At 50.9% G+C, this 11,537-nt stretch overlaps 5 protein-coding genes across 5 annotated transcripts; 4 read left to right on the top strand and 1 right to left on the bottom strand.

Moving 5' to 3' along the window:
- Positions 1–2,910: 2,910 nt before the first annotated feature.
- Positions 2,911–4,226, top strand: CONPUDRAFT_66323 (uncharacterized protein; the record flags this gene model as incomplete). The annotated part of the gene is made up of 2 exons (XM_007776295.1): positions 2,911–3,858; positions 3,906–4,226. 2 exons carry the CDS (start codon positions 2,911–2,913, stop codon positions 4,224–4,226), a joined length of 1,269 nt encoding a protein of 422 aa, XP_007774485.1.
- Positions 4,227–4,334: 108 nt separating this feature from the next.
- CONPUDRAFT_159461 (uncharacterized protein) lies at positions 4,335–5,417 on the bottom strand (the record flags this gene model as incomplete). Its single annotated transcript, XM_007776543.1, has 3 exons — positions 4,335–4,589; positions 4,642–5,148; positions 5,205–5,417. The coding sequence occupies 3 exons, from the start codon at positions 5,415–5,417 to the stop codon at positions 4,335–4,337; spliced, it is 975 nt and encodes a 324-aa protein (XP_007774733.1).
- Positions 5,418–5,787: 370 nt separating this feature from the next.
- On the top strand, positions 5,788–6,515 carry CONPUDRAFT_159462 (uncharacterized protein; the record flags this gene model as incomplete). Its single annotated transcript, XM_007776544.1, has 2 exons — positions 5,788–5,930; positions 5,996–6,515. The coding sequence occupies 2 exons, from the start codon at positions 5,788–5,790 to the stop codon at positions 6,513–6,515; spliced, it is 663 nt and encodes a 220-aa protein (XP_007774734.1).
- A 1,694-nt stretch (positions 6,516–8,209) lies between these two features.
- On the top strand, positions 8,210–9,520 carry CONPUDRAFT_159464 (uncharacterized protein; the record flags this gene model as incomplete). Its single annotated transcript, XM_007776545.1, has 5 exons — positions 8,210–8,796; positions 8,846–8,887; positions 8,940–9,212; positions 9,263–9,365; positions 9,425–9,520. 5 exons carry the CDS (start codon positions 8,210–8,212, stop codon positions 9,518–9,520), a joined length of 1,101 nt encoding a protein of 366 aa, XP_007774735.1.
- A 1,153-nt stretch (positions 9,521–10,673) lies between these two features.
- Positions 10,674–11,344, top strand: CONPUDRAFT_33810 (uncharacterized protein; the record flags this gene model as incomplete). Its single annotated transcript, XM_007776250.1, has 3 exons — positions 10,674–10,935; positions 10,984–11,136; positions 11,196–11,344. Coding segments are annotated over 3 exons (564 nt in total), but the record flags the coding sequence as incomplete, so codon positions are not given.
- Positions 11,345–11,537: the final 193 nt, after the last annotated feature.

Raw genomic sequence — 11,537 nt, forward strand, 5'->3', positions numbered from 1 at the left:
TATCACTGTGAGAACCACCAAGTGTTCTGAGCGTCTTCCGGTGTTCTGAGTGATCTGGTTCCGGAGCTGCTGGCCGCGACCCGACCAAGTCGCGTTCCGGCGCAGGTTCTATCAAAGTGATCAAATCTGCTAATCCTACCTCGACCACACAATTGCAAGTGAACGTACAACATTGCAATGGCACCAGGTCCGCAAAAGCAGATGAGAAAGAAAAAATCACGGTCACGTAAGCTCATTGAATGCAAATGCCGCACCTACTGTTGCCCAATCCCCGGAGGCGTAGCCAAAGAAGTCAGCAAAGACACGTCTGTGATGCACCAGAAGGTCGAGAAGGCGCGAGTGACATGAGAAGCAGAGACAGCTCAGAGACTTGCAGAATGGGAGGCAGCAGGTGGACCTTCTGCAGAGCCGGCTTACAAGAGGAGACAAACTGAGGCCACACAGGTGAGTAACCATGCAGATTTACTCTAGATGGCTAAACAGCTACAGCAAACTGAGTCTATGTGTTGCAATCACTCACGAACAGTCACGACCAGTCATGACACTTACGATCGCAACAAGGACTCGTGAAGTGCGCTGTCATTCCGCTTCACTTTACTTTATTCAGTCACGTGACCGGCTACCTCCATAACTGGTCACATGACCTGGTTTGGCTACTGTACATTACCGGCTTACCTAATCATTCTCTAAAATTCCCGGACATTCCATATGACATCATGATAACGTCAATTACGCGTCATGACTGACATCATACATACATCACTCATTAACCATAAGTAGTAGTACTCCGCACAGCATGGTCTGTGCGTCCACTGTCATTACCATAGTAGGTAGACTGTTTGGCTCGACCAAACAAAACTGTACTTGTATATAGTCTGAGCAATCTACGCCCCAAGACTCTAAGTGAGTTCTTGTGGGAATCCCTCCTAATAAGCTCTACACCTAGTCTTGCCACGTCGGCGAGCAGTCAATACTCCTCAACCCTGCCCTTACCCCTTTCGTTGTCATCCCGTACGGGGCTTCTTCGTCTTTCCCTTGTGTGGTCTTGCGTGTAGTTGGTTTCTGGGGCTCGCGCCTTAGGAGTCGCTCACACTATGTCTATTGAACAGGGGCAATGTCCACTCACAGGCACAGGGAACATGGATCTGCTGGCAGATCATGCCGAACAACACTCAGGCAACAGTCTTGGCAACCACCAGGGCGGCTCTGGTGACAATCTTGTGGACTTAGGCAACCACCCTAGCGGTCTTAGTGCAGCTGACCGTGCCAGGATGCAGCCTACTGTCAGCAAGGAGCTTGAGGGTCTATCTGATGATCCTTGCGAGGATCTTGTGGGCGGTCTAGGCAATGAACAAGTCTATGGCAACCCGTATGAGGACCTTGTGGGCAATCTAGGCAACAAAGATGACTCTCGTGGTCCTGCTGACAATCTAGGCAGCAATCTAGGTGACAAACAGAACTTGGGCAACGAGCACTGCACACTGAGTGATGCTGATCGAGCTAGAATGCAGCCTAGAGTTGAGGACGCCGAGGAGGAACTAGATGATTCTGTGCGAGGTGACCATCTCACATGTGGCTGGACGCTTGAAGATATCAAGCAGGTCTCTCGGGAAACCATATTAGAGCATGCAAAGTGGTCTATCGAATTTATAAAGCAGATTCGAAATGCTTCGCTAGACAATCAGCACAACTACATGACTCCAGATGCCATCCACAGCCTCCGTAACCCTTCAAAGGAACTCAATGGTCTTGCTGACAAGGATATGCTACTGTGCATAGAGTGGTATCTCACTAATCCTACAGATCGGCAGTACAAGGCCCTCTGCGCAGCTGAGCTGAGGCAACACCCTGGGATGAAGGTGTACTCTATGGATGCCGTGAAGAAGCACATTGAAAAACTCACCGGTATCCAGCCTATCCGGGTGCATATGTGCCCTGGCCCTTGCCTTGCGTACACTGGCCCCTTTGCCAGTATGTCTGAATGCCCTCTGTGCAAAAAGCCTCGGTATGACCCAAGGTTCCCTGGGAAGAAACGACCTCTCTTGACGTTCTCTACGCTGCCAATTGGACCCCAGCTACAGGCACTATGGCAAAACCCAGAGCGCACCGGAAAAAATGGCATATCGAGACACCGAAACTGCAAAAATACGTCAGGCTCTCAAGGAAGCTCGCGGTGTCATAGACTCATACGGCAACATTTATCATGGTACTCAGTACCTTCGCGCTGTCCAGGATGGTCGTCTCAAACCTGGTGACCCTGTTCTAATGTTTTCTATTGACGGTGCACAACTCTACAAATCAAAGCAATCTGACTGTTGGATATATATCTGGGTAGTCTATAACCATGCCCCGACAGATTGGTACAAGAAAAAGTACGTTATCCCAGGCGCTGTCATACCAGGCCCCAAAAAACCCAAAAATCTTGATTCGTTCCTATTCCCTGGCTTTCACCACCTTGCTGCAATTCAGCGTGAGGGCCTCAAGATCTGGAACGCATATCTCCGCAAAGAGAGCATCCAGAATCCTTTCTTCTATGTGGCCTGCGCTGATGGACCTGGTATGGCTTTTCTCAATGGCATGGGCGGGCATAACTGCAAGAAGTGCTGCCGCTTGGTCTGTGGGTTCAAAGGTCGCCACAAACCTGGGCAGCCAACGTACTATCCAGCCTTACTCGAACCTTGCACTTGCACCTGTCATGGCGACAACCATCAACATGACGACGTCAACATTAACTCACTACATCAAAATTGGCCCAACTATCAGGCAGACATGGCACGGATCGCACGCTGTCAGACCAAGGTCGAATACAAGCAGGCGCGTCTCGATACTGGCATTGTGCGGCCATGTATTCTTGCTGGATTTCCTGACGAGAGCATCCTATCAGTCCCAGACTGCTATGGATCTGATATCATGCACCTAGCTGCCTTCAACGTCACAGACGAGATGATTCCACTCTGGCGTGGTACCTTTATGCTAGACGACACCCTGGATCCCCCCGACTCAAAGGACGACTGGCACTGGGCAGTTCTTGTTGGCGACACATGGGAGCGACATGGTGAATACGTTGCATTTGCTCTGATGTATCTTCCTGGCTCGTTTGACAGGCCGCCTCGTAACCCCGCTGAAAAGATCAACAGCGGTTACAAGGCTTGGGAATTCTTGCTGTACTTCTATGGCATGTGTCCTGCCCTTCTTCTTGGTGTCTTACCCGAGCCGTATTATGGCCATTTCTGTCGTCTTGTCAAGGCACTGCGTATTATGATGCAGCATGACATCTCTGCAGCACAGCTGCTTAAAGCTCACATTGAATTGCTCACTTTTGTAGACAATTTTGAGCGGATTTACTATCAGCAATGTCCTGATCGGCTGCACTTTGTTTGTCCATGGCTCCACGCCCTCACGCACCTTGTTCCCGAGGCTTGCAACAAGGGACCACCAATTTGCTCCTCGCAGTGGACTATGGAACGAGCCATTGGGAGCTTGGGGCGCAAACTTCGTCAGCATTTGAACCCATATGCAAATCTGGAGCAACGAGCGATTAATCGAGTTCAAACAAACGCCCTTGCGATCATTTACCCTGAGTTGGACACTTCTGATACCCTTCCTCTCCCCCATGGCACTATAGATCTTGGACAAGGCTATGTCCTTCTGGGAGCAAAAGACCATTGCGCTGTTGACTTGCCTCAGGAGGAGCACTATGTAATATCACATGCTCTCAGGGAACACAGCATTGAGACGTTGCCTAACTTTCGGCTTCAGCATTGGGCTCGCATGAGGCTCCCCAACAACCAGGTTGCACGCTCGCTGTGGAAGGAGGATCTAATGAAACATTGTCCCAGGATTGCTCGGAATATCAAGGTGATTTATTTGATGGATTACAGATATTTTGTACTAATGATGCATAGTTCGAGAGCAATGGCAAGACTCGGTTTGCCAAAGTTCAATACTACTTTTATGTTGAAGGCATACCATTTGCGTTGGTCTCACTGTATGGCAAGCCAGACCAGGACCTTCTCAAGCTGTCACGTGGCACTGTCATTGCCTGCCAGCATCCACATGAAGTCAAACAGCTTGCTGTCATTGACGTTTTTTTGATCAAGTCCGTTGTTGCCATGATTCTGCACGAATTCCCTATTGTCAATCGCATGCTTTGCTACTTAGTCGAAAAACCCGGACTCGAGATTGCGACCTTTGCTGGACACGAGGAGATTGTAGAAGACAAGTAATTGCATAATGTACGTACATACATTGCAACTACTATAGCAAGGCATGTAAAGAGCATCAGAAATAGAGTGGGAAGTAGACATGTGCAGTAAAAAAAAAACGGGAACTCTCTACTCCATTGCACAACACTTGCCAAGGACTGTCTCCGAAGGGGCAGATTCGGCTGAGATGGGCTCAGGGCCCTCAAGCACCTGCGTAGATTGAGTGTTGGTGGGCAAAAGCATGGGCGATTGAGCATGCCCGGCGAGGTCAGAGTTGGCGTTGCTGGAGCCTGCATGCAAAGGGGAGCGGTCTACACCAGCAGAAATATTGACGCTGGGATCAATGTCAAACTCCGTGTTACACAGAGTAGATGACTTCGGATCCTAGAATTGTTTAAGTTAGTACAGGCACTCGCGCGTGTAGAAAAAGGCTCACCTCAAAAAAGCCACAAAACAAAGAAGGGGGCATATCCTCGTCCTTGACTTCAACCTTGACGCGCTTATAGGTGCAAGTGAAACTGGCGGGAGATGCAGCGCTGCGCATGGGACAACAATTTACACTCCACTTCTCGGGGATATCGTTATCATCGCGTGGATGGCTAGGGTGATCCACTGTCCTGAGCCTCACTGGCACTGGCTCAACGAAGGTGACATCAACCTCGTTACGAGAGCCAAGCTCAGCGTTGACGAGGGTGAGAGAATGGCGGGGAACAGATGCAGCGGAGTGATCAGTGGTCAGAAGAGCTGTATCGGTACCAAGGTCAACAGGGGACGCCGCAGACTCAGGAGCAGTAGTATCTGCAGTGACTTGAGAGGCCTTTGCTTCAAGCTGTTGAGCAAGGAGATCATGGAGTGTGTTGCCAGAGTTGGTGAGCAATCCCGTGTTGCTATTGAACTCCACAGCGCGGGTGCTATGGGAGTGGCGAGGTTTTACAACGAAATACTGACGCATATAGCTGAGGAACTGGATGCATCTGGGGATAACAAGTGTGTACTCACCATGGGATCCAATGATTTCGGTATGAATTCAAATGCATACTTGGTGGCTAGAGAGCAGTTGAACTCGGTGACAATGACATTGCCTTTGATATTGCTGCCCCTTTGATATGGTGCAACGTGACTGGTGGTACCCTCCCCCTCTTGAAGGCAATGACCAATTGTCTTTTTTTGAAACACAAAGGTGTGGGCAGGAATGCGGGAAATAGGAGGCATTGTCTGAATGGAGTTGTGTTGGTACAATTTGTTATGACAGGAGGCAAGAGGCAGAGGCACTGCCAGGACATACACGCGTCGGTTTTGCAAAGAGCGTGTGAAATCATGATTAGATCATCATCACACTGCATACGCGCGTCTTATCTGTCCTGGGTCTTTGGTCTGCTCTGTCTGCTCGCTGCGCTGCAAAAAGATGCAACACTTGAATCACCTACGCACTACCACATCAACGTCAAGTTTGGCCGAGGAGAATGAAACTGGTAGATCTGCCTCCGTTGTCCACGGTTGCTTCAGCTTGGAATATACAGGGCGTAACTATGCGGTACGGACTTAATTTCATCAACTTGTCCATTTTGGTAATATTGGCCTCATGTACCAGGAGCCCCCTTATACCCAAATAGACTGGCATGCCGAGGCCGAAGGTCTTCATGAAGCACTTGAACGCATTGGTCAGGAAAGAGACCAGGCACTGCGCCAAAGAGATGCAGAGGCCTCTAGAGCAGACGGGTTGCAGTGCGTTCTTATGTTTGGATTATTTTATGGATATATGCTTACTTCTACACAACTTATGTTACTAGGCAGTGCCTGAGTGCAATGACACAAGCACTGGCCTCAGGTAATGTCTCGCCCGCTGTCCCTCCCACGGAGGCTCCAGCTGGTGGTGCATCTGCATCCGCACCTGCCCCACAATCTCAACAGCTTCCTCCGCTGCCCGAGTTATCCGAAGGCATGGACTCAATCTCCTTGCTCGATTACGCCAACCCATTTACGCGCCTTACCTTTGATGACTACAAAGCGGTGGAGGACTCGTGGACCAAGGCCAGTTGGGAGAAAGCCGAGAGCGTGCACAGGGAGAAAGCCGCGCTGCTTCACGACCCCAAGATGAACAAGCAGGGCCGTGCACGACAGCTAAGTGGCATCAACGTCAATGAGTTATTCCTGATGAACAAGATGGGAGAGCCGATCAATGGGTTACAGCAGAAGGAGACTCACGAGGCAATCCAGGGCATCTTTGAGCTCTTGCTCGGTGAGGTAAAGACAGAGGGCTGTTGGAATTCAGTGGACGAGGAGTGGGAGAAAACGCTAGCAAACGCGTAGCGAACTCGATTTGAAGGTGTCGGGTATAAGTACATCATGTATAGTAGCCGAAACTAATATCTACGTGATGCGATAATGATGCGACGTCAAAGAAAAAGATAAGATAAGCGCCGAAGCGCACGGTTAGGTACAATGAGTCGTATGAGCTGACGCTCGTATGGCTATGTATTTCCAACACACCCCCGCGAGCGAAGAACGTACGACGGATAAATAAACAAAAGGGGGCACAAGATCACGAAAATAAACAAAATATCAAATGAAAACGAAACGTACGTGAGCGATACACCCCCGCAAGCCTAGAAGGCTACATCAGAGTCGGACTCTTCTTCGTAGACGGCGCCGGCAAAGCCAGTGGCAGTGCGGGTGGCAGTGCGAGCGGCAACAGCAGGCGACGGCGCAGTGGTGACAGTACGGAGGGGGCAGTTAGCTTGATAATGCCCCTTCTGACCGCACGTGAAGCACGTAATGTGCGACAAATCGGGGACAGCACCGGCAAGCTGCGAGGTGGCGGCAGGGACTGGCGCCCGGCGCACGACACGACGAGGGGCGTAGGTAGCAGCGAGTGCTGCGTCTTCTTCAACGGCGGCATCTTCGGCGGTTTCGGCGGCAAGGCGCGACTCCTCGTTGAGCAGGCGGGAGATCACGAGGTCGAGGGTGAGGTCGTCGGCAGGGGTGGAATCGAGGGCGACAACGAACGTGCGATACGCATGGGGAAGGCCCATCGTGAGAACGAGGATGAGGTCTTCGTCATCGACAGAGACACCGATCGCGCGGAGCTGGAACGCGATGCCACGGACGGCGGCAATCCAGTCGGACATTGTCTGACCGGTCTCAACGCGCATGGTGAGGAAGCGGCGACGGAGGGCGAGGCGAGAAGCAAGACCACGAGCGCGATGGATCCGCTCGAGTTCGGCCCAAACATCGGACGCACGGGGATCCGTCATGTGTGCAAGCTGGTCAACCTCGACGTTGAGGATAAGCTCGGCGCGGGCTTCGTCGTTCTTGCGCGTCCAAGAGCGCATGGCGGCGGAGTTCGGCCCGGTCTGCGGCTGCGGTGTGTTCCCGGAGGCAACATCCCACAGGTTCTTGCGGGTGAGCAGGGCATGGGTCAACACGGCCCAGATCTCGTAGTTCTTGTTGTTGAGCTTCGGCATCGAGGACTTCTCGGTCATGGCGGCGACAGTGACTGGGATAGGGGTGACAACAAATAGGGTAACCGACAGGTGCGGCGGAACGGCGACAGCAGCGAGGGGAAACGACACGGGAGGGTAACGAGCGACAACAAGTGGTGTTCGACAACCACAAGCGAAGGATACGGCGGCGACGGCAACGGCGAGCGACAAAAAAAGACAGAAGCAGGTGTTAGGCGACCTTTGGCGCACGCGAGGAGGAATAGACGAGGGAGCGACGAGTTTTGAGTCCAATGGACTTACGCGTTTGTGTTGGAATTCAGTGGACGAGGAGTGGGAGAAAACGCTAGCAAACGCGTAGCGAACTCAATTCGAAGGTGTCGGGTATAAGTACATCATGTATAGTAGCCGAAACTAATATCTACGTGATGCGATAATGATGCGACGTCAAAGAAAAAGATAAGATAAGCGCCGAAGCGCGCGGTTAGGTACAATGAGTCGTATGAGCTGACGCTCGTATGGCTACGTATTTCCAACAAGGGCATGCCGCATACCTGGGGTTCAATGGACGTTAACATGAAGAACTGGCTGTGGAAGGCAGTCCGCATCATCTGTCCGGTATTCCGACTCGACGGCAACAACTGGAAGTTCAAGGATCTTCTCAAGGACCTCTACTCCCGCTTTCACCGCTCGAACTGCCAGCCACATAACCAATGGGCAAAGAAGCATGTACGCGCAGCAAGTGCGGAGCCACGTCCCTCCCAAAAGCGAGCCAAAACCTCTGCGCCTACCGACGATGATGGCGGGTCAACAGGCAACAGTACCAATGACGACATCGGGACGACGGGTGAAGGTACTACCATCAACAGCGTCAGGACAACAGGTGAAGGTGCCGACAGCAACACGGGGAGCGCGGGCGAAGGTGCCAACAGTGACGCAAGGGCTGGCGAAGGTGCCGATAGTGATGCGGGGAGGGCAGGCAAAGGTGTAGTTCATGGCGAGTCCGAGGCTGCTAATGGAGAGATGTTGGACTCTCAGCAAACCTCTGAGCAGTGCAATAGTCCTGAAAGACAGGCAAACTCCGAGACGCACAGCAGGGATATGGAGCAGGAGGAGGAGCCAGGGGAGATGACTCGTATTGTAGACCCACTGTGAGTACACACATGCATTGATTTCTGTTGCTGATGATCAATTTTGCAGCGCTACGGCCTTTGTGAGACACGAAAGCATCACCTTGAATAGGTATGTGTATGAAGTTGGCGTATTTGCTTTTGTAATGATTTACTTCCCCCAGGCTGGAGACCAGCCATGCCCCTGCTGCCATCAATCCCAACCTCTTGAATCTGTCCGAGGCCCCTTTGTCCTTGACCTCCATGCCTGCCGAGAACCAAGGATTGCCACCAGGTGCTACCGAGTCCGAAAACTCAGGCGAGCATGCTGCGTCCGGTCAGGGCAGCCAAGGGGACGGGGAGGAGCACGTCGGGACTACCGTGTTGGTGTCACAGAGCTCGCCTGCAACCGGTCGCAAAAAGAGCAAGTTTGTGGTGCCTCAGACCATAAATGCAAAGTAAGTTTATACTCATTCTGGCACGCACACATTTATGAGGGTGTACATAGATGGATGTGCATTCGTGCTTGGATTGCCGAAGATTCTGGTGACCGTGCTGGTTGCTCTCAGGCATACTACGATAAGTACTGGGAATCCGTCGAGGACAAGGAGGTACGCCCCTTATTTTCTCAAACTGAGCGTATCTAACTTGTATCTAACCGCGTGTTCAGAATTGGCAGAAACAGGCTGCCGAAGCAGCAAAACAGGCGGGGGTCCATCCTTGTCGCAAGGCTTGTACTAGGTCCAAGAGGAACGTACAAGCTTGATTTGTGTGTCTGTATTATGTTTCTCTTTGACCTATGTGTTTTTCCTTTTTATTTCCCAGCATGTGCCAGTGTTTTGTACGTTTCACCTGCGTATTTTTATTCCTACATTATTGCCGTCGCTTGCCGTCATTTGCTGTTGCCCCAAATCATTCCCTGTCACTTTTATTACCCTATTATTGCTGTTGCTTGTTGTCATTTGCTGTTGCTCGTTGTCCTTTGCTGTCCTTTGCTGTCACTCGTTGTCGCTCGCTGTCACTGCATGTATTATTTGTACGGATCCAAATCCATTGTTATCCTGATTTAGAGACTGTAAGCGAATGAGTCTGACGGATTCCGACTCTCTGTGACTGTAATCTACGTTCAATTTGACCTCAATAGCATTTTCTCTCAGTCGCGTCTTGTCTGTGCCTGTTGCACAGAGTCGGTGGTTGTCTGAGTGAGTCGCTGCACTGACTGCAGGGAACTGGCACTACGCACTCTTTTCTATCTCGCACCGACACTCTGTGACTGTGTCTGACTGCAAGTGGTCATAGTTTTGGCACTCACAGTCACAGGCAGCCACACTGTCACTATCAGTCGAACATGGTCACAGCAAAGTCGTCAGCAGTTGCTTTCAATCAGAGGTGTTTTCAATGGGGTTGATCAGTAGATAGTATCAGTAGTTCCACATGGTTTCTGTTTTGGACACAACAGGGGCAACACTCTAAACTCTTAAACAGCTCTGAAACTTCGGAGGAGGTTAGAGGTAGGCAGAATGGAGTGGAGCGTAGGAGCGTAGAAGTGTAGGTGTACAAGTGGCCAAAACCACAAGGCTAGGTGATGGAGGATCTCAATGAGTGCCGGTGGTGAGCATGAAAGCACTAGTCCCAATGACCAGAAAGTCAAGACATCCCAAATTTTGGTGGGAGTGGTCGGCACGGCTTCAGTGCGGCTTCGGGCTGGGGCTCAACCAAACAGCCACACAGCCACAATGAAAGTCAGTCCTGCGTGATGCCAGCGTGACGTGCGCAGTTCATTTCCCTTAGCTACTATCATTATCACTGCCGCCACCACCATCACCATGTGTCTAGGAGACTTGGACCTTGGTGATCTGTATGAGCTTGTGCACCAATATCCTCAGCTACAATGCATCTGATTCACCCAACTCTCACAATTCATTACCATTTGCAGCAAGCTCAAGGATGACATTGTATCAGTATATCCTCATTTAGTTGACACGGAGTCCTCGGTGCCGCCTGCTCTCCCTTACATTCACTCCATTTATCTATTCTTAGCAACTTCTATCCCTCTCTCGTTTATCCCGACCATTTGGGATGCTACCAAGGACACTATATGGGAGCTCTCTGGTGATCTCCAGGAACATCAAAGGACTATCAATGATCTCTACAAGTTGTATGGGTGGGAACGGGGTATTAGTGAGTATTTTACTGCTTTGCCATTACTCGCAAGTGAATGAGGAGCAGCTCGCATCCAGCTACATCCCCATATCCGCTCTTGCATCCAACAAGGATGCAAGAGGGAAGGTGAACTTCAACAGCAGAGCACCGAAGAGGTGATTGTCTTCACCCTCACCAGCAGCATTCAGCGTGCTAAGGCCACAAGTCTTTATTGCCCCAGTGAGTCTCGCGACCCAGTGTCATGCTTCCTTACCTTCTTATCAACCTCACATGCATAGGCTGCAAAGTCACGTATACTGACAACTACTACATCCACCAAGGTGCCCAACTACGCACTTACTATGATCACATGCCCCAATACATCAAAATGAATGAGCACCATTTTGTAGAGACAAGGATTGCGGAGAAGTGGACCAGCTCCATGGTTTCCAGCATGTCAGTCCATTCTCTTGCCATTTGTTTCTGGGTTAGGGTTAGGGTTAGGGTTAGGGTTAGGGTTAGGGTTAGGGTTAGGGTTAGGGTTAGGGTTAGGGTTAGGGTTAGGGTTAGGGTTAGGGTTAGGGTTAGGGTTAGGGTTAGGGTTAGGGTTAGGGTTAGGGTTAGGGTTAGGGTTAGGGTAG

This window comes from Coniophora puteana (assembly GCF_000271625.1).
Source record: "Coniophora puteana RWD-64-598 SS2 unplaced genomic scaffold CONPUscaffold_17, whole genome shotgun sequence".
NCBI lineage: Eukaryota > Fungi > Basidiomycota > Agaricomycetes > Boletales > Coniophoraceae > Coniophora > Coniophora puteana.